Source organism: Lutra lutra, chromosome 1 (assembly GCF_902655055.1).
Source record: "Lutra lutra chromosome 1, mLutLut1.2, whole genome shotgun sequence".
Lineage (NCBI taxonomy): Eukaryota > Metazoa > Chordata > Mammalia > Carnivora > Mustelidae > Lutra > Lutra lutra.
Window position 1 is genome coordinate 206522715 of NC_062278.1, and position 22497 is coordinate 206545211.

Here is a 22497-nt window from a genome sequence, read left to right on the forward strand (position 1 = left end):
CCCAAGGCAGATGCTTAATAACTGAGCCACCCAGGTGCCCCGAGCATGTGACTCTTGATCTTCGGGTTGTGAGTTCGAGCCCCATGTTGGCTGTAGAGATTACTTAAATAAATAAACTATTAAAAAAAACCAAACCAGGAAGTGAGTCTAGATCTTGCTATTTGCAACAACATGGATAGCCCTGGAAGACATTATGCCAAGTGAAATAAACCAGATACAGAAAGAAAAATAATGCATGATCTCGCTATATGTGAAACCTAAAAGGTCAAATTAATAGAAGCAGAGAGTAGAGTGGTGGTTACCAAGAGTAGGAGCAGGGGCCGAGGGAAGGAGAGATGATGGTCAAAGGGCACAAATTCTCATTTATGCAACGGGTAAGTTCTGGGATCTGATGTACAACATGGTGACCGTAGTTAATAGTATTGTATACTGGAAATTTGCTAAGAGAGTAGATCTCAGAGGCTCTTAGCACACACAGAGAAATGTCGCTAGGTGAGAAGATAGATATGTTAATTAACTTGACTATAGCAATCATTTTACTATATATATGTGTATGCTGTTGTACACCTTAAATATTCATAAATACTCATACCTCCAGACCACTATAATATACCTTCTATTACAATAAAGTGAGTCAAATGAATTTTTTGGTTTCCCAATGCCTGTAAAAGTCATGTTTACACCATACTGTAGTCTGCTAAATGTGCAATAGCATCGTGTCTAAAAAAAAAGTATATACTTTAATTTAAAAATGGTTTTTCAGTGGGGTTCTTGGCTGACTCAGTTGGTTGAGCATCCAACTCTTCTTTCTTTTTTTAAAGATCTTATTTTTTTTTAGATCTTATTTATTTATTTGACAGGCAGAGATCATAAATAGGCAGAGAGGCAGGCAGAGAGAGAGGGGGGAAGCAGACTCCCCACTGAGCAGAGAGACCAATGCAGGGCTTGATCCCTGGAACCTGGGATCATGACCTGAGCTGAAGGCAGAGGCCTTAACCACCGAGCCACCCAGGCACCCAGCATCCAGCTCTTGATCTCAGCTCCAGCCTTGACCTCAGGGTTGTGAGTTCAAGCCCCATGTTGGGCTCCATGCTGGTTGGGGAGCCTACGCAAAATAATAATAAGTAAATAACTGTTAAAAAATATTTTTTTACTAATAAATGCTAACCATCATCTGAGCTTTCAGCAAGTTGTAATCACTGATCACAGGTCACATAATAAATACAAGAATAATGAAAAGGTTTGAAATATTGTGAAAATCACCAAAATGTGATGCAGAGACATGAGGTGAGCAAATGCTATTGGAAAAATGGTATGAAACAGAGTTGCCTGACACAGGGTTGCTACAAACCTTCAATCTGTAAAAAGTGCAGTTTCTGGGAAGTTCAGTAAAGCAAAGTGCAATGAAATGAGGTATGCCTGCCTACAATTTCTCTTGAACAATTTTTTTAAATGTTAGGGGGGGAAAAAAGGAAGAAATAGTTAAGTTCTAGAGTTCCACCGCTCAGTACATTAGCTCTGCTTGCTTGGGGCTATTTAAATTAGTTAAAATAAAAGTTCACTTTCTGGGTCACACTAGTGACATTTCAAGTGTTCCATAGCTACATCTAGCTCATGGCACAGATAAAGACCATCTCCATCATAACAGAAAGTTCTGTGAAACGGCATTGCTCTGGGGTATGTTGGTGATAGGTGCTATGAAAAAAATTAGAGCAAGATTTGCAAAAAAGAGTGGTGTGGGCGTGGGGAGGGCATGGCAGTTTTCCGCGGGGTGATTGAAGTGTGCTTAATTTAGAAGCTCTTGAACAAAGACTTGAAGGAGGTGTGGGGGTGAGCCAGGGCAGTACTTGGGGGAAGAGTGTCCCGGGCAGAGGGGACAGGTAGGGCAGAGGCAGGAGTGTGCCAAATAATTTGGTAGGGCTGGAATGAGCTTGGGGGGAACAGCAGGGAAGAAGTAATGGGGGCAGATCACAAAGGGCCGACGTTATCCAACAGAAACCTAGAAAGACCCAAAGATCTAAGGACAAAAATGTTGTGCAGTGTTGTTTGAAGCAGCAAAAATATTAGAGGTGACATACCTGATTATCAGCAGGGAACGGCAATATGTCTGTGCAATGATCAGGAAGGATGAGGGTTAAAGGTACGACTGTGCTTGGAGAGCATCTGGAGGCAGTGGGCTGCACTGAGAGGGACACCACCCTGGTAGACCAGAAATCTGAAGCTCCTGGGAGTTGGGGTATGCGGTTGCCCTATGGGTGCCTGTGCTCACTGTGTTCTGTCTCCTCTGCTCTAAGAGGCAGAGGCCAGGGGACTGCTGAGGCCCCCAGAGACCCTAAACTCACCCCAGTTGGGGAAAAGTCACTGACTGGGAGGGAGCTGTCCAGATGCTGACATCACACCCCATGGGTTTCCAGGAGGGGTCTGGATGTCCAGGCATAGATTGGGGGATTGTGGGCTTGTTGTGGGAGAGGCAGGGTGATCTCTCTAACCGTCCTCCCTGCCCCACCCCAAACTATGTTTCCTGGCAGCGAATGGTGAAGAACCTGGAGAAGGAGCTGGCACTGCTCAAGCAGGAGCTGGCCATCCATGACAGCCTGGTAAGGGGCTAGCGGCAGGGGTCTGGGGTGAGGGGTTGGCTGGGCTGCTAGAGGGGGGTGAGGTCAGGGTACCAGGTGGGCAGAGGGACTGGGTGGACAGGGGCCAGATGGGTAGGCAAGCCAAGTAGGTAGGGAGACGTGGGGAAGGGGGCTGGGGAACAGGGATGCCTGGAAGCTAGGGATACTAGAAGACCAGGAGGATGTGGGCAGGGATGTCAGATACCAGGGAGCAGAGGCAGACAGTTGACAGGAAAATGAGGGGCAGGTGGCAGGCAGGTAGGGCAGGGGCAGACAGCATGGGGGTCAAGGTCAGGGAGGTGGAACAGATTGGGCAGTGGGGGAGGGGCAGTAGCAGAGTGCCCTGAGGGCAGAGGGTGGGAACTGGAGACCTCTGATGGCTTGCCTGGGCCTACTCATGGTCCAGGGAGGGTCTCAAAGCAGAGGCAGCCACCCCCCCGATAGCCCTCAGGGGACAGAGTCTCCTGAGTCTTAGCCCCCTTGCTTGGAGTGGCAAGCCCATGTCAGGCAGCTCTCAAGACCTAGTTGTCCCTCTGTGACCCCAGCACCTAGCCAGAACCCAGTGGTCAAGGCAATGGAGCTGGCTTAGTTGGCCAGGGCCTGTGTCCAACCTCCCCACCTTGGTTGTCAGAACGACCCCTGCTGCCCCTGTTGGGCTCAGGTGTTTGGAGCTTGTTGACATGTTCTTCATCCTCCTTCAAGGCCAACCGCACCCTTGTGAACTACGATCCCATGGATGAAATCCAGATTGCTGAGATCAACTCCCAGGTGCGGAGGTACCTGGAGGGGACGCTGGATGAGATTGACGTAAGGAGCCTCTCCTCGGGACCATGCCCTCCCTATCCTGGGCATCCCCCGACTTGTGCTGGGCTGGCCTTGGAACCTCACACCGAATGGGTGCAGTGGGTATGGGGTGGGTGGTGCTGGACCCCTGGACTTGGGCCCTACAGCCTACTGAGGCCTCAGCATCCATGTTTAGGGTTATAAGGATGGGTGTGCCCCTCAGAGTGGCCAGCATCCTTGAATAGCCTTGACCACACGGGGTGGTCCATCACCGTGGGCACAGGGCGGTCCCTGGAGCCAGGCTGCCCTGGATCACGTCCCAGCTCCGATGTCTCCTTGCTGCGTGACTTCAGCAAAATGCTCGACCTTGTGTACTTGGGTGGCCACACCTGTAGAGTGAAAGGGAAATCAAAGTGGAATTAACTAAGGAGCTCAGCTGTGCCGGGTGGAGTGAGGCCATTCAAGGGTGGCCATTATGTAGGCTGACAGGGCAGACATGCAGGGCCTGTGTTGGAGTAAGCTAAGGAGGAAGAGACAGCAGCCACACAGGGAAGGGTCCTCAGGGGGAAGGAAGGATGCATTCTATTTTGACAGTGCAGGCCAGGAAACCCCTCACCGGGGAGCTACATGGCAGCCCCCGCCCCATCCCCACCACCCTGGTCTTCTTACTGTGGCAGCTCTAACTGACAGGCCTGGGACAACTGAGGGGTGGGCTCTTCTGGCCTTGGAGCAGGGTTAGTCCCAGAATGACCCTCTGTCAAGGGTAATACTTGTGGTCTGTAGGGCCAAGAGGGAAGCCAGTGGCCTTCCTCGAGCCATAGATGTGTATGTGCTACACAGAAAGTTCATGATAGAACCTTGTAGAAACAGGAGGGAGCTGAAGACAGTAAATTTTATTAAAAAATTTTTCTTAGTATTTTCAAGAACTAGAGTCAATTTTATAGAGACCTTCACTTAGAAAAGGTAATTTTTAAAGACTCATTTATCTGAGAGATATGAGCACGCAAGCATGGCAGGGGAAGGGGCAGAGGGAGAGAGAGAGAGAATCTCAAGCAGACTCCCTGCTGAGCATGAAGCCCAGTGCAGGGCTGCAACTCATGACCCTGAGATCACAACCTGAGCAGAAATCAAGAGTCAGCTGCTTAACTGTCTACACCACCCAGGCACTCCACGGAAGTTCATTTTTATAGCCTCAGTATTTACTTAGTTTGAAAACTATGAATCAGTTGTGTTTCTCTACTCATTTTTTTTTTAAGATTTTATTCATTCATTTGAGAGAGAGAGAGTATGTACAAGCAGGGGAGAGGCAGAGGAAGAGGGAGACGCAGACTCCCCACTGAGCTGGGAGCCCGACGCAGGGACTTGATCCCAGGACCTGGAAATCATGACCTGAGCTAAAGGCAGATCACCAACAGCTGAGCCACCCAGGCACCCCTCTTTCTCTGTTCTTGAGGAGGTTCCTGATGTTCCATTCTCAAGCCATACATGATTAAAGGGTTAGCCAAGGAGTCCTGGTTTCTCTTCTGAGTGTAGACACACCCTCAGCCCTGTGCGGCCTGAGGCCCAACCTCTGCCTTGCTGTCTTGCCTCCAGATCATCAACCTCAGACAGATCCAGGAAGTGTTCAACCAGTTCCGGGTGGTGCTGAGGTAAGGGACCCTCACCTGCCCATTGGACTCCTACATCAGGCTGCCATTTTCATTTCCTGTGGCCAGGGTGCAGCTCTCAGCACACGACCTTGTCTCTCATGGATGAGAAGCCAGCTCAGAGTCCTTGGGGTGTGCCCAGGCCCCTGAGCTCTCAGAACCTCCAACCCTCCCCTTCCCCTGGGGGAAGCCGGGAGGAGAGCTGTCTGTTCAAGGACAACTCAGAGAAGAAGTTCATGAGTTCATGAGTTCATGAATTAGATGGGAGGTCCTTCTGGAGTGCCAGCCCTGAGTGTGGCCAGAGCAGGGCATCGTGAATACACCCTGTGCCCCACCCCCATCTCAGGGGGCATTTGTGATGTATTGGGGCAGACATACCTGTACAGTGAGCAGCTTGTGCTGGGTGGTAGCACAGGCATGGGTGACGTGATTTCCTGGGGCCTTTTAAAGATAGAACCTAGGTGGGAAACCATGGTCCTGAGGCAGGCTTACAGTCCTTGTTAAAGTTTTCTTGGAGCAGAAGTCCCTGGCATACAAGGGTGGCCACTGCCAATTTGAGGGGTGAACAGGTGGTATATGCTCTGAAGAGTCGGGGTGTGGAATGGGCTTGTTTTGTCTGGTTCATGATGAGAGTGTGGCTCCATCACAAGGGGCCACACTCGAATGACTTCTAGTTCTCATACTTGGTTCTCAATCTGGAAGGTTCAGCCTAGCTCCAAGGTGCAAGGTGTTCTCTCCTCTCTCTCAAGCCAACAGGAGCAGGAAGTGGAGTCCACTTTGCGCAGGAAGTATACCCTTATAGACAAGAATGACTTTGCTGCCATCTCCGCAGTCCAGAAGGTATGCACGGTTTCTTCCTGTTGACAGCGTTCATGTCAGATTTTTTCCATCTCCAGACCTTTCCAGAAGCAGCAGGGGTTCTATATTCAAGCAGATCTGGGGTTGCAACAGATAAAGGGAACACCAGGATGAGCATGACCCATGTAAGAGTAAACCGGATATGAATTCAGACTGGTCTCCAGGATTGGAGTCATGACCATAAACATGACCATAAACAAGACCAATTCCTGGAATTAGGTTGGAAACAGGCCTTAAGATCCGCAAGGGTTGGCCTGAGACACCAGACCATTGAGTGAAGTTGATGTGGAATGTGACATTGGTGGTCAGAGACAGTGCTGTTGGAGACAGCCTCAAGCTGGCAACCTGGGCCTGCCATCTTGGCATGTGGGGTGAATATACCCACCTGAGCATAAGAGTTACTTGGGTCCCCCACAGGCCAAAACCCTTAATCTAACCCTCGGCCCTGTGGCTGGCCTCTATCCAGGCAGGGCTTATGGACGTTGACGGCCACCTCGTGGGTGAGACTGATGGACAAAGCTTCGGACTCGGGGTCATGCCTTTCTCTACCAAACCTGGGAAGAAACCCAAGTCCAGGAAGATGTTCAAAGAACAGCTCGGGTGAGGAACCTTCCTGTTGCTTTACCTGTTCACCACTTGGCCCTCCTCAGCTGGTGAAAGAGAGGACACAAGCTAGTGTCTCTGCTACTGGGTGGTCCCCGTTGCTCGTATTGCTGAGAATACTAGCAACATCTGTGGGGTCCAGGCTAAGCTGGTTACCTCTTGTCCACACAGCAATCCCAGGAAGTAGGAGGTCATAGCTCCATTTTACTAATGTAGAAACCAAGGCTTGGAGAGGGGAAGTCACTTCCAAGGTGACACCACTGATGAGTGATAGAGTAGAAGAGAGACGCTGGGTACCGCCCTGGTATTACATGTGGAAACCACCCCTAACCGGAGTCCTTCTGTGACCCAGCTCCTTGGTACTCATGTCACCTGAATGCCCCAGTTCACCTTCCAGACAAGAATCGTTTGTGTGCACCAGGCGAGAGGAGTGTCAAGGCTCACTAAATGAGATGCCCTCCCTGGAAGGTGCTGGTAGCTGTGGACATGAACACAGGCTCTAGGAGGCTCCTCTCACAGAAGGGGTCACCTTGTGTGAGGCATGGCAGCCTCTCTGGGCTTCCGTTTTCTTCTTCCTAAATTGGGGAATCATAATAGTAGCTTCAAAGTCAGGAGGGTTGTTGGGAAGATAAACAGGTGAAGTCAGTCCCTGTACCTAGAAAGTACACCATGTGAATGGGTGTTGCTATTATTATCATCTGTCAGAGGACACAGGCCGGAGCTGATTGTAGAAAACTGTTCCATGTGGGGCAGGAGTTGAGTAGCAGGGGTTGCCGAGGCCCTTGGTCTCCTCCTGACAGCTCAGGCCTGCTCACGTGCGCCTCTCTGAGGAGGAGGAGGACCCTGGGTGCCATCACTTGGAGAGAGAGGGCAGCTACTTTTCTGGGAGTGGCTGTGGGCATTCGTGGAGGCAGGAGAGTGGGTTGTGGATTGATCAGGGCAGCAGGGCAGACATGTCTTGCTTTATCTTTGGTCCCCAGACAGACCTATGCGGGGTGGTGGCTCTGCCTTCCCGGGATGGCTGTGTGATGAAGACCTCCGCAGCCCAGATGCTCTAGGGAGCCTGTGGCCCTCCTCACAGGCCCAGCCGCTTTCAGACCTGGAGACTGCCTAGTTTCCCCAGGTGTCTCCTGCCAGGGACTGCTAAGGGAGGGCTCCTTATTCTGATGAGGGGGAGAAGAATGCCCATTGGCGTGGCTTAGGGTCATACCCTTTGCCCTTCAGCCTAGGTTTATGATCCAGCTAGGACTGCATGGGATGAGGCTTTTTCTCTCTGTGGGTTTGGAAATGTCACTCCCCTAAGTACCAGAGATACCTTACTGCCTCTGACTGAGCCCTGGGGCCTCCCTGCCTTCTCCTTCCAGCTCCTCAGGAAGAAAGGAAGGTGCCAGCAGCCCTGTGAGTGGCAAGGATTTGGAGGTCTCCATTTCCAAGACCCAGGCGACCCCATCGTCCAAGGAGGGGGATGTCAAAGACTTGCCCCTGCGGGACCGAGAGACCTCCAGCACTGAGCCCCTTCCCTTAGACTCCCCAAAGGAGGAGTGGCGCCCACCCAGGTAAGCACCTCAGGCCAGTTCACCAGACCACTCAAAACCCGAGTGTGGTCATGTCAAGAGTGCCTACAGATAAATGAGAAGTAAAAGAGGGGGTAATAGGCAAAGGCCAGGAGCACAGTCCAGAAAGAAGCAATGTGATGGCTGAGCCATACGCGAACCAGTCCCGCCTTAGGAGCCCTCCAAGATACACAGTTATACGTGGAGTAGTCATTTAAAGAATTATGTTTACATTAAAAAAAAAAACTAATGTATTTATATTAAAAAAATAACTAACTTAAAAATAACTAATTAAAAGGCCCCATCTTTTCAAGGTATGAGACCCCTTCCTCTAGCTACACGGTTCCTCTCCCTGGTGAGCCAGTAATCGAGTGTTCAGCAGTGGAGCCTGAGGAAATGATTAGAGCTGTGGACAGAAATTTATGTGAACAGATGTTCATGGCATCATTCATTTAAAAAGCCAAAAACGAGTTTTGGAAACACCTTCACTAGCTAATGTTACTGAAAAGGTACTAAGTGAATGATTGTCTCTGCCCTTGGGATGTACAAGGATGTGCGTGAAGAATTCTTTCCTTAGCAGATGAACATTTCCAAGAACTCAGAGAAGTTGAAAGTACGTACAGCTGACACCTTCTTGGTTCTGCATTGAACACGTTACTTACTTCATCACACATCCGTCTTTCTCTCCATCCCTCTTATTTTTTCAATGCATTTTTTAAACTTTTTTAAAAAATATTTTATTTATTTGACAGACAGAGATCACAAGTAGGCAGAGAGGCAGGCAGAGAGAGAGGAAGGGAAGCAGGCTATGTGGAGCAGAGAGCCCGTTGTGGGGCTCGACCCCAGGACCCTGAGATCATGACCCAAGCCAAAGGCAGGGGCTTTTAACCCACTGAGCCACCCAGGCACCACCCCCCCCTTTTTTAGTATTTTATTTATTAATGCATTTTTTTAACTTTTAAAAAATTTATTTATTTTTAAGATTTTTATTTATTTATCTGAGAGAGAACACACAAGAGAGAGCACACAAGCAGAGGGGAGGGGCAGAGGGAGAGGGAGAATCAGACTCCGAGCCTGAGGGCCGGGGGCTCTCAATCCCAGGCCCCATTCAACCGACCCGAGCCACCCCAGCGCCCCCTGATGCATTTCAAAGGAAGCTGCAGACAGTCCACATCCCCTGCCCCAACACTTCACCTCACATCCTCACAGCGTGAAGGAATGCCTCTGTGACAAACTTAAGATGTAAAATGATATCTGCTGCATGACGTCAAACATTAAATAATGTATCAAAGAAATCCCCGAAGGAGATACACCAAAGCGTAGTTGCCAATAGGTAGTGAGTGGTTTTTTGCTTTGTTTTCTGTTTTTTACACTTTTCCTCGCTGTCCTTACTTGCTGCGATGGTCACGTGCCCTTGCTGGAGGGGGGAGTTGGAGTCAGAGACAGACCCGGGGGCGTGGTTCCTGCACAAAGTGCCTGGGACTTCTGGTCGCCTGCCCACAGAAGATCCTCACCAACCACCTCAGGAAGAGGGGCAAAGTACCTGGTAGCTCTGGCTTCCCTTTCCCTCCCCTTCTGTCTTCAGGCCCAGTACCCCACCCCCCAAACCTGTGGCCTTCGAGGACTTTAAGAACGAGCGGGGCAGTGAGATCAACCGCATCTTCAAAGAGAACAAATCCATCCTGAATGAGCGGAGGAAAAGGGCCAGCGAGACCACGCAGCGCATCAATGCCATCAAGCGGGAGATGGACCTGACCAAGGAGGCACTAAATTTTCAGAAATCAATCCGGGAGAAGCAAGGTGAATGTGGTGAGGTGGCGGGTGGCAGTGGGAGCTGAGTCATCCTGCTCTAAATGGGGCAGCCTTGGGCACCAGAGGACGGAAACGGGAGGGGACTGTGGTCTTCATGCCTGGGTCATCGTGTGGGTCTAGTTAGCCCCAGGGAGTCACAGGCTCCTTCCCTATCAGGCAGCCTTTGCCTGTGGATCTCCCGCTATTTTGTTATCTCAGATCTAGGTGCTGGGCCTTCTACCTGGTGTGTGCTGCTCCCAGTGGAGAAGCAGGCCTTTGGTCCTATAGACACTTCCCCAGAGAGATGGGCAGCTGGTGACCCCCACAAGGGCCCTAGGTCCTGGTGTGGTCTCACTGCCCAGGGTGGTCTGATTGGCGTGAGGGTGCTGGTGAAGACAAGAAACTGAGGAGGGAAAGAGAGGGCTTAAGGAGCCATTGTCACTGAGACCATTCCTCATGCCCATCCCTCACCACCCATGCTGGCCTGGCAGTCTCGTCTCCTAAGGCAGGTGGCGTCTGGGGGGCTCTTAGGCTCAGAGAGGAGGGACCTCAGTGTGGCGAGGGTGCTTACCTGGTGACCCTGACCCTAGTGCCCTTGTCCCAATGATGGACCCGTGCTCACCCCTGCCCTGGGGTGCCCTCCCACCTTGAGTGTGCAGAGGACTCATCGGGGAGGGCCAATCAAACACAGACTACCAGGCCGTGACTACTGGCTAACTCGGGAGATCTGGAGCAAGGCCCAGAACTGCATTTTAATGAGTAACCATCCCAACTTGGAGGCCAGAGGTTCAGAAGCCACATTGTTGTTCACAGACCTGGTCCCATTGTCCTTCCCTGACGGGGCACACCGGAGGTTAGTGGGCTTCCCCTGGCTAAGCCACAGCCGTGTTCCAGGCGGGCCGCCCAGACGGCAAGCTGTTGGGGCATCTCCAGATGTCGTCTGTTTGATTTCGGCGGGCCAGGCGGATCATCTCACAGTGGGATGTGCTCTTTACTCGTTTACTTCTCAGAGGGCAGCTCCATACTTCAGGCCACTCTGCTTATACCCTACAGACCAACAGTGACACACTGCTCCAGAGGGCTAAGCCTCCATGGGTCTGGGCACGGGGGAGGGCTGGCAATGGTGGCTCCAGCCAGAACCTCCAGGGTGAAGATCTTACAGGACCAACGACTTCTTTGTCCCTTCTGCCCACACCTTCTTTGACTGCAACTTCTTATTACTTATTTACATATCTTAGATAATATATATTCATGCTATGCTGACATATCATTTATGCCTAAATATACCTGAAAACAGATATTTTTAAGGAATGAGATGAAGATTAAATAAACATTTTTATTTTATTTTTATTATTTTTTAGCAGATTTTATTTATTTATTTATTTGTCAGAGAGAGAGAGAGAGCACAAGCAGGCAGAGTGGCAGGCAGAGGCAAGGAGAGAAGCAGGCTCCCCACTGAGCAAGGAGCCTAATGTGGGACTCAATCCTAGGACCCTGGGATCATGACCTGAGCCGAAGGCAGTGGCTTAACCGACTGAGCCATCCAGGTGTCCCAATAAACACTATTTTAAAATAGTGAAAATTTGGGGGCACCTGGCTGGTTCAGTTGGAAAAGCATGTGACTTGATCTCAGGGTCGTGAGTTCGAGCTCTGTGTTGGGTGTAAAGATACTCAAATAAATAAAAACTTAAAATATTTAAAATTTTATCTATCAGTATAAAAACATTTTTTAAAAGATTTTATTTATTTATTTAAGGGAGAGAGAGCACAAGTGGGGAGCAGAAGGAGAGGGAGAAGCAGGTTCCCCACTGAGTAGGGAGCCTGATGTGGGACTCAATCCCAGGACCATGGGATCGTGACCTGAGCTAAAGGTAGTGGCTTAACTGACTGAGCCCCCCAGGCGTCCAAAAAAACATATTTTTGCTCTTTCCCCACCAACATCAGTTGTTTTTCCATTGGTTATTAAAATACCAAATAAAATACTTTTATCTTGAGGGAATAGATCAAGAAAATTTGTTTTTTTATTTATTTTGATTGATAGCCACTTATTGGCCCAGAAAGGTCAGCAAATTTGGCATGTTAATTAGTGTTTTGTGAAAGAAAAATGAAAAATCATTTTAGGTTCAACTCTTTGAAGTTTTTTCCTTGGCAATAATCAGAGGAACCGCCCCCACCCCCACCCTGTGGGACACGAAGTGTTCACGGTCCCTCCCCATGTCAGCAGAATACTGTAAAGACTTTACTCTGTGAAGGACTTGTGTCTGTCACAGTGACCACACTGGGGACTGCCCACAGCACACAGACCAGGCTGCTCTGCACTGAAGGGGAGGGACCTTTGCGGGCGGGGGGGCACTCTGTACCCCCTCCCACTCTAGACTTCTTGAATTGGGACCAATTCAAGATTCCTAATTGTTTTTCTATAAATGGTGTCAGTGAATATGTAACTTCATTTTTCCCCAGGAAATATCAGTGGAAGGACACCTGGAGACTGCCTCACGCTTCTAGCTCCCTCCCCTGGCCACATACCTCAGTCACACAGAAGACTCACTCTCCAGGGTTCCTGGGGGTGGGAGCCCCACAGCCCTGATGGGGTTGACCTGATGCCTGTGCTGAGATTTCAAGGTCCCGTGGGCAGTGTCCGGCTGAGTGCATGGCTCCACAGACCATGTTATTTTGTCTTAACTCAGTAACCCTCATCTGACAGACCTTAAAAGCTCATGTAGAGACCATGAGATGACAAAACAGCACAACGGACTCCTTTCCTCCTGGAGCCTCTGATAGCCTTTTGACATGATACAGATTCACACGCTCTGTTATTAATAACCTTGCCCAGGTGCCTTGTGGTGCTAGCCCGTGGTGGCAGTTCGTGTCTATGACTCACAAAGAACGTAAACGTCCATTCAGTTGAGGTTATTACGGAACTATCTTTGGCCAGTGAGGTTTAAGATCAAAATAAGTGTGAAGCATGCGCCATCTCTACCCTCTCCCCTGCCCACTCTTCCGGTTCTTAAAGTTGCCAGTGTGGCCCCCTCCGAGCTGAACTCCCTCTTCTGGTGAGACGTGTCCTGGTGGCCTGGCCTCCTCATGCTTTGCCCACCCCCACTCCACAAGCCAGCCCTTCTACTAGTCTGTGGTCTTCATGCCAGCACTTTGTTCCTTCTTTCCGGAACGCCTTCCTCCCCACATGCCAGGTGAGCACCTCGTTCTCTGACCTCCTTTGTCCCTGCAGGCGAGTATGAAAACAAGGGGCTGATGATCATCGATGAGGAGGAATTCCTGCTGATCCTGAAGCTCAAAGACCTCAAGAAGCAGTACCGGGCTGAGTATCAGGACCTGCGTGACCTCAGGGCTGAGATCCAGTACTGCCAGCACCTGGTGGACCAGTGTCGTCACCGCCTGCTCACAGGTATGCCATTTGGGAAGGCCGGCTGGCCATCTGAGGTCACAGGAGGCAGAGGGCCGGGTCTGGGTTCTGGAAACCATGTCAGAGCGTCTCTCTGACAGGGTCTGGGGCTGGGTAGGTGCTTCCGAAGTGTTCCCAGGACTCTGAGAGCCGGAGAGGGAGACAGGAAAGGGTGAGACCCTAGAGCAGGAAGCGAACAGCGGGTGAGCCTATGACAAGCACACACACAGGCTTTACCTGCTTCCGGGGCCTCCCCAGCACCTCTCAGTGCTGTCTTCCCGCCTCCCTGCAGAATTTGATATCTGGTACAATGAATCCTTCTTCATCCCTGAGGACATGCAAGTGTCCCTGAAGCCAGGTAGCAGCATCCGGCCGGGCATGGTGCCTGTCAGCAGGCTCGTATCTCTGGTGAGTGCCACAGGGGCTGGAGTGGGGACAGTGGATGAGCACAGGGTGTGGGGGCAGTACCCTTTGTCCTCTGTTTTCTCCACAAAGATGGCAGTGTATAGGCTGCTCCCAGATTCTCCCACAGCTGGCCTGGGCAAATGAACAGGTCTAGGTCTCTCCCCCATTATGGAGGATGAGGACACAGAAGACATCACTTCCTGCTGCTACTTTTCTGGGGGAGCTCATCCTGCCAGGTGGCAGCTACAGAGTATCTGGAAAATATGGGCCTGGGGGTTATGAGCTACCCTGCGTGGGGGTTTGCACATCCTGTGAGTGGCTGCCCTGATGCCCCCCACAGGCCCTGTCAGGGTAGATCCTAACAATGGCAGGCGGAAGGGACTGAGCTGAGCCTCCCCTAGGGAGAAGATGACCAGGACAAGTTCAACCAGCTGCAGCAGAGGATGCTGCCTGAGGGCCCAGACTCCATCTCCTTCTACAATGCCAAAGTCAAGACAGAACAGAAGGTAACTTGGTGTGGGGGAGGGGGGCTCATGTCTCCAGGAAGGTGGGGCTTCAGGGAGCACATTATTAGGACACCCAAGATCACGCTTCCCACTTTGGAGAGGCAAAGAAGGACTCTGGCTGGGGCGCCTGGGTGGCTGAGTGGGTTGGGCCGCTGCCTTCGGCTCGGGTCATGATCCCAGGGTCCTGGGATCGAGCCCCACATCGGGCTCTCTGCGCAGCGGGGAGCCTGCTTCCCTTCCTCTCTCTGCCTGCCTCTCTGCCTACTTGTGATCTCTGTCTGTCAAATAAATAAATAAAATCTTAAAAAAAAAAAAAAAGAAGGACTCTGGCAGCCGAGGGAAACACAGAGTCACCCAGAGTCAGTGGGTATCTTTTGCCAACTCCAGAGTCCTAGATTGGGTTAAATCCAGCAGGGGTCCCACAGACCATAGCCAGGCCTACAGATGGTTATTGGGAGCTAAGCTGGCACCATGTGTGGGTCACAGCCCAGGGCAGGGTCTGGGAATCTTCTGAGACCACTGCCTGTTGGGGACAACCTCTCCAGTGGGGGCCACCATGAACAGGAGGCAGGGGACAGAGGACCACATGCAGCTGAGGCAAAGCTAGACAGGGTGTTGGCCACAGGCTGGGCCTGTACTCTCCTCCCTCAGCAGGTGGGGCTGGAGCGGCGGGGCTCGCTCTGCTGAGGTTCAGTCTGGAGCCAGAACACAGAGGCCCTGTGGGTGTGAACTCTGTGCACATAGAGTCTTCTTTTTTCTTTTTTTAAAAGATTTATTCATTTGAGAGAGAGAGAGCATGAATGGGGGTTGGGGGAGGGGCAAAGGGAGAGGTAGAAGCAGACTCCCCGATGAGCAGGGAGCCCCATGCGGGGCTGGATCCCAGACCCTGAGATCATGACCTCAGCCTAAAGCAGATGCTTACCCCACTGAGCCACCCAGGTGCCCCCGACAGGCCGGTCTTATACAGCAGGTAGCAGGTGCGCACGGGGAGTTTGCCCAACAGAGCACATTTAAAAAGTATAAATACAAAATATAAATATAAATACAAACACCTAGTCCCCCACCCTCTCTGACAGGGAACCCCTGTCACTTGTTTCTTGTGTTCCCATGGCATTTTGTGCTGTATCTTGCCTTTCCCACTAAACAGTGTATCCTGAACACCATTCCATGTCAACCCATGACATGGGTCTTTTTTCTTCTTAAAGCTGTACACTAGGGGGCGCCTGGGTGGCTCAGTGGGTTAAAGCCTCTGCCTTCGGCTCAGGTCATGATCCCAGAGTTCTGGGATCGAGCCCCGCATCCGGCTCTGCTCGGCAGGGAGCCTGCTTCCTCCTCTCTCTCTCTGCCTGCCTCTCTGCCTACTTGTGATTTCTGTCTGTCAAATAAATAAATAAAATCTTTAAAAAAAAAAAGCTGTACACTAGTATTCCACTGTAAGGAGGTATCAAAAGGTACTTAACCCACCTCATACTGAGGAACATTTGGGCGGTTCCACTGCTTTACAATACAGATACTGTGATAATCTCGTACAAATGCACATTCACATATGAGTGAATATATGTGAAAGTTCAGTTTTTATAGAAGTGAATTTCTTGGTCACGAGGACGTGTGTGCTTTAGTGGGTGGTGCCAGATCCCCTGCCTGGAGCCGGACCCATCTGTACTTCCACAGCCTCACCACAAGATGTGTCATCCTGCTTTTTGTTTTTTTCCAATCTGAAAGGTGAAAAAAGGTCTCGCAGGGGAGCTTTAATTTGCATTTCTATTACTATGAATGAAGTTGGGCTTCTCCTATGCTTCAGTGCCATTTTAATTTCTTTTCCTGTAAATTGCCTATTCCTGTTTTTGCCTATTTTTCTATTGTTTTCTGGTCTTTATTCTTATTAACTTATAGGAAGTCTTGATATACTGGGGAGATTGGCTCTTCATGATATGAGTTGCAAATATTTTTCCCTGTTTATCATTTGTCGTTTGTGTTTATCTCTGGTTTTTTGTAGTTATTCTGTTGGGTTTTTAAAAGATTTTATTTATCATTTGAGTGAGAGAGAGAGAGAGCGAGCACACATGAGCAGGGGAAGGGGCAGGCAGAGAGAGGGGGGAGAAGCAGACGCCCCGCTGAGCAGGGACCCCCCAACACGGGGCTCGATCCCAGGACTCTGAGATCCTGACCTAAGTTGAAATCATGATTTGGACACTTAACCTACTGAGCACCCAGGTACCCCAAGATTGTGCATTTCTAACTAGGCTCAGATGATAGTCGTTCTGCCATCCAGGACCACACTTTGAGTGGCCCTCCAGGCCTCCAGGCCTTTCTCTCTCCAGACCTGGACTTAGCTTCTCCCTGAGGTCTATTCCTTCCTCTGTTCTACTCCCTTCACTTCTCCTTTTCTTAGCCCCAGTCTTTGCCCTGTCATGCTTCCATTTTCTAAGACTTCCAGCTCCAATGCCCCATATCCCCTGACTGCTTATTCTGTGTCTCTCCAGAGGGAAAGCCTAGTTGACTCTTCTTGGGTTAAGTGTACATTCCTTGTTCAGTTCACAGCGGTGTGAAGAGGCACCTGCCCAGCCCAGCTGCCTGGCCCCAGTCCTTCAGCAGGAGGGAGGATGGCTTTATCAGGCAGCCAAATAGCATTAGGCTGTGAGCATCAAGCCTTAGTAACCCCGGTGACTGTAGGGAGGCCCATATCAGTGGGCAGGGCCCTGTCTCTCTGGAAAGATTTGCTGGAACCCAATCACTTGGCTGGGGCAGGCAACCCTGGCCAGGCTGCTCCCATGGACCCCACTGGCTGACTCCTAAAAGCTTGCTCAGGGTTGTCCATGAAAATCTCTCTGTGGGAAGATGGGACTCTCTCAGAGGCCTGGGGAAAGAATGGAGTAGGGGCAAGTGGGCTTAGATAGCCTACCTCAGAAATCATTTGACTGTGACCGCCATGTAGGGGCTTCCTTCTCTGGCTACAAAGAGGCCTGCCCCTGCTGGGCTCGGTGGAGGGGGCACATGGTAGGAAGCAGGGGGTCCAGCTTTTTTTTTTTGCAGACAGATATCCAGTTTTCCCAGTGCCAGTTGTTGAGAAAAAGGATTCTTCATTGAATGATCTTGTTACCCTTGTTGAAATTCCATTAACCATATATGTGAGGGTTTAATATTTGGACTCTCAATTCTATTCCACTGATCTGGAAGTTTGTCTTTATGCCAGTACTGTAATGTCTTAGTTACTTTAGACTTGTAGTTAGTTTTGAAATTACAAAGTATGAATTTTCCATCTTTGTTCTTCTTTTTCAAGATTGTTTTGACTATTCTGGGTTCTATTTCCATACAGATTTGCAGACCAGCTTGTCAGTTTATGCAGAGAAGCCAACTGGGACAGGGGTTGTGTTGAATCTCCAGATTGATTCGGGGAATACTGCCATCTTAACAATATTAAGTCTTCAAATCTATGAACATAGGCTATCTTTCTATTTATTTAGGTGTTTAATTTCTTTCAGTGGAGTTTTGTACTTTTCAGAGTATAAGTTTTATATTTAAAAAAGTTTATTCCTAAGTATTTTATTATTTTTGATGCTATTATGAATGGAATTATATTTTCAATTTCATTCTTAGATTGCTGTTCATTGTATGTATAGAAATACAGTTGATTTTTGTATAACAATGTGGTATTCCATCACCTTGCTAAATTCATTTATTAATTCTAATAGCTTTTTTTTTTTAGATTTTTTATTTATTTATTTGACCGAGAGAGATCACAAGTAGACGGGGAAGCAGGCAGAGAGAGAGAGAGAGAGGAAAGCAGGCTCCCTGCTGAGCAGAGAGCCCGATGTGGGACTCGATCCCAGGACCCTGAGATCATGACCTGAGCCGAAGGCAGTGGCTTAACCCACTGAGCCACCCAGGCGCCCCAATTCTAATAGCTTCTTAGTGGATTCCTTTATATACATACCAGATCATATCATCTACAAATACAGATAGTTTTACTTCTTCCTTTCCAATCTGATGCCTTTTATAACTTTTTCTTGCCTAATTTGCATGGCTAGAACCTCTAGTACAAGGTTGAAATAAGAGGTGAACGTTGCCATCTTTGTCTTATTCCTGACCTGAGGGGGGGAGATATTCATTCTTTCACTCGTAAGTACAATGTTAGCTGTGGGGTTTTCCTAGGGGGAAAAAAAAGAGCCTTAGAGTAGAACTTCTCACTCTGCTGCAGATGAATCACCAGGCTGTTAGAATACAGAGTCTGATATGTCAGCCCTGGAGTGGAGCCTGAGGTTCTGCATTTCTGATAAACTCCCAGATGGTGCCTATGTGGCTAGGCCAGGGAACACCCTTTGAACAGCACACTTTGAAGTTCATTATTGGGGGGTGCCTGGCTGGCTCAGAAGAGCATGCAACTCTTGATCTCAGGGTTGTGAGTTTAAGCACTGCAGAGGGTGTAGAGATTAAATAAATAAAAAAAAAACTTTAAAAAAATGAAGTTCCTTCATAGAACCTTTCTTTTCATCAGGGTGAGAAAGTTCACATTATTTAATCCAAAATCCGTATTTCAGCTTTTGGCAGTTGTCCTAATGATGTCCTTTATAATTATTTTCCCTTCCCACCCTGTTCAGGATCCAGTCTAGGATCATGCATTACATCTAGTTGCCATGGATCCTTTAATCTAGAACAATTCCTCAGTCTTTCCTTGTGTTTCATGTTTTGAAGAGTCTAGGCCATTTTTTTTTTTAGTTGAATGTCCCTCAGTTTCGGTTTGTGTGATATTTTCTCATGATTCCAATTCAAGTTGTGCATTTTGGGCAGGAATACCCAGAAATGATGCTATGTTCTTCATGGTCCATTGTACCAGGAGGTGCCTCAGTCAGCTTGAGATGCTATAACAAAATACCATAGGCTGGGGTCTTAAACAACAGACATTTCTTTCTCATGGTTCTAGAGGCTAGGAAGTCCCAGATCAAGGTGCTGGCAGATTTGCTTCTTGGTGAAGACCTTCCTCCTGACTCATAAACAGCCATCTTTTCTGCTGTGTGCTCACATGGCTTTCCTAGGCCTGTGTTTGTGAAGAGAGAGAGCTATTTTTCTCTCTGTTCCTCTTTTTCTAAGGACACTAAACCATCACGAGGAGCTCCACCCTCATGACTTCATCTAAATCTCATTACCTCCCCAAAGTTCCCCACCTCTTAATACCTTACAGTGGCCATTAAGGCTTCAACAAATGTATTCTGAAGGAATATAAACAGTCTGTAACAGGAGGCACAAGATGTTGCTTTGTCCCATTATTGGTGAGGTTAATTTTGATCAGTAGGTTACAATCACCCTGTACGTTGAATAAGAGGACCAAAAGGTCTTTGGGTTTGGCTTCCAGAATTTTATTCCTTATTGTAAATTGTTGTAAACTTGTTTTGACTGGCATAAATTATTTCAAGGTCATAGAAAAGGCGAACCAAAGTTATTTGCGTGGCTGCCACCATGAACTTCTCTCTTGATATTCTGGACAAATCTTGCGTTTTCTTGAATTACTTCCAAAGTCTCAGATAAACATTTAAATTCTAAATCATTCAACAGAGGAATCCTGAATTTCTGTGGTCAGTGTTATATTCTCCCATCCTCCACGAATCTCTAGAACTTTCTGCATTGGACCTTTCTTCTGTTGAAGACATGCCCACGAACACACTTTATACGCACGCACATCTTGACCTTGAGCCATTCCATCTTACATTTATTTAAACATTGTCCCATGTATTTTTACACATCCGACAGACAGGATCAGATTTGTTAAGGTCAAAACTTTTTCCATTTTGCGGAATTTCTCTCTTGGTGGCTTTTGTGTGTGTGTGTTTAAATCTTAAGTTCCTAGTTGGCCTGCAGCTGTGGGAGTCTCAAGGGCATTAGTGCATTCCCCCCCCCCCCACACGCACACAGTGTTCGTACTTGCTTCTGCAGTTAGCCATGGGGCATTGCCAATGCAGGACCATTTTAACCTCCTCCAAAAATTCCAACGTGAGGGACGCCTGGCTGACTCAGTGGGTAGAGTGTGCAACTCTTGATCTTGGGGTAGTGAGTTCGAGCCCCATGTGTGGTGTAGAGTTTACTTAAAAAAAAAAAAATTACAGCTTGAGAAGGAATTAATATCCAGAATATATAGAGAACTTTTAAAGCTCAAGAATGGGCAGGGGTGCCTGGGTGGCTCAGTGGGTTAAGCCTTTGCCTTCAGCTCAAGTCATGGTCTCAGGGTCCGGGGATCGAGCCCCACATCGGGCTCTCTGCTGGGCAGGGAGCCTGCTTCCCCCTCTCTCTCTGCCTGCCTCTCTGCCTACTTGTGATCTCTCTTTCTCTCTCTGTCAATAAATAAAATACTTTTTTTAAAAAAGGCTCAAAAATGGGCAAAGAGGGGCGTGTGGGTGGCTCAGTGGGTTAAAGCCTCTGCCTTCAGCTCAGGTCATGATCCCAGGGTACTAGGATCTAGCCCCAAATTGGGCTCTCTACCCAGCAGGGAGCCTGCTTCCTTTCCTCTCTCTCTGCCTGCCTCTCTGCCTACTTGTGATCTCTGTCTGTCAAATAAATAAAATCTTTTAAAAAAAATGGGCAAAGAATAGATATAGCTGGAAAGAAAATATACAGATGGAGAGTACGCACATGAAAAGATAGATGCTCAAGGTCACCACTCATTAGGGAAAGGTGAATCAAAGATACAGGATAACCACCTCATATCTGTTGGCCACTATCCAAAAGCCAGAGTTTGGTGAGGATGTGGTGACATTGGAGCCCTAGTGAGCATGCTGTGGGTGGGAATGTAGAGTGGTACAGCCAGTAAGTGAAACACACCAGTCACCAAAAGGCAAATGCTAGAGGATTCCACTCACATGAGGTACTTCGAGTGGCCAAAACCAGAGACAGGAAAAAGAAAGTGGTTGCCAAGGGCTGGGGGAGGTAGGGAATGGGGAGTTGGTGCTTAATGGGCACGAAGTTTCAGTGTTGCAAGAGGAAAAGAGTCAGGGGCATGGATGTTGGGGACGGTTGCATATTAGGAATGTATTTAACACTCCTGAGCTGTACACTTAAAAGGTTAAGATGGTATGTTTTATGTAATGTGTCTTTTGCCACAGTAAAAACACCGAGGCGAACAAGAGAATTCTCGTTTAATATAGGAGCTGTGGGGGGTCTGGACTCATACCCACATTTCCGGTTGGGTTTTGCATTCACTTGTTTACTGCCCAGTGTTTCTGTATCCGCACACTTCCCCCCCGCTTTCTGAGAGCCCAGCAGTGAATTTGTGAACATTTAGTTGCTTTGTGGAGGCATGTGTGTCCATGCCTCTGGAGAAAGAAACCTCTTGTTTTCTTTTTGAACCTAATTCTTGCCAGAAACTTTCAAGTGGGCCCTTGGAACATGCATGTTTCTTTTTAAACCTGCTGCCACATGATTTTGGGGGGCATCTGGGTGGCTCAGTCAGTTAAGCATCTGCCTTTGGCTCAGGCCCCCTGCCACACCATTTTAAAACATTTTACATACTTTCTTTAGGACAAAAGAACAAAAGGGGATGAATGGAACATATTTCTCACAGAATTGGGGCTTGTCAGAGGGGATCCTTGTTCCCAGAGTGTGATGCTTGCAGAAAGAATGAGGGCGTGGGTGTACATGGCATGGCTTCGGAGTCTTAAGTCCATGCCTCCTAATCAATTCCTGTTTTCTCCTCTTCTCTGTGTCCAGCGCAATTACTTGAAAACCATGATGGGCCTCCAGCAGGCACACAGGAAATAGGGACTCATCGCCAGTGCCTTAAAGGACGAGACTCCTGGGAACTCCCACCTGCTCTTGTGGTGCTGCTGACCCACCTGCCCAGAGCTCCAAACGCTCTGCTCCGAGGCTGGGGCCCTGCGCAGAGAACTCACGATAGCCTGCCTCCCGACGGGAACATCCTTCACCTGACACCCTTGTTCATCCTCACAGAGTGCTTGGGGTTTCAGTTCACTGTCTTGTATGCAGGGACAGGATAAAATCACTTTCTAGTCTGGACTTTTGATGCTCACTCAAAAACCTGCTTTTATTTCCTGTCCAGGAGGATGTCTTCCCTGTGTACAGGTGGGGTCAGAACTGAGTCTCCAGGAAGAAGATGAAAAAGTAGTTCAGCTGCCCTCCTGCTGGCACGGCTTTCTCCCACCAGCCAGCACCTTTCCCTCCCTGGATGGACGTCCTGGGGGTGAGCTGGCTGTAAGGAGCCCCGATTCTCACAGCTCCTTCAGGCTGTAGGTTCTCTGAGCCAGTGAAGGCAGGAGGCCCTCCTTCCTCAGCTACCAGAAGAGGAATGGGTCTAGGTGGAAATGGCTGAAGGGCAGATTTTCATCTCAC

At 49.0% G+C, this 22497-nt stretch overlaps 1 protein-coding gene across 5 annotated transcripts in view; it reads left to right on the top strand.

Moving 5' to 3' along the window:
- KIF9 (kinesin family member 9) overlaps positions 1-22181 on the top strand; it is a 49596-nt gene extending 27415 nt beyond the window's left edge. For all 5 annotated transcript variants that reach the window (XM_047695369.1, XM_047695389.1, XM_047695379.1 and 2 more), the window contains 11 exons: positions 2529-2597; positions 3318-3422; positions 4992-5047; positions 5794-5884; positions 6369-6502; positions 7870-8061; positions 9644-9858; positions 13079-13255; positions 13545-13660; positions 14059-14163; positions 21859-22181. In XM_047695369.1, the coding sequence (XP_047551325.1) occupies positions 2529-2597; positions 3318-3422; positions 4992-5047; positions 5794-5884; positions 6369-6502; positions 7870-8061; positions 9644-9858; positions 13079-13255; positions 13545-13660; positions 14059-14163; positions 21859-21909 (1311 nt within the window). In that variant the 3' untranslated portion in view covers positions 21910-22181. The remainder of the gene's footprint in view (positions 1-2528; positions 2598-3317; positions 3423-4991; positions 5048-5793; positions 5885-6368; positions 6503-7869; positions 8062-9643; positions 9859-13078; positions 13256-13544; positions 13661-14058; positions 14164-21858) is intronic.
- The last annotated feature ends 316 nt before the right edge of the window (positions 22182-22497 follow it).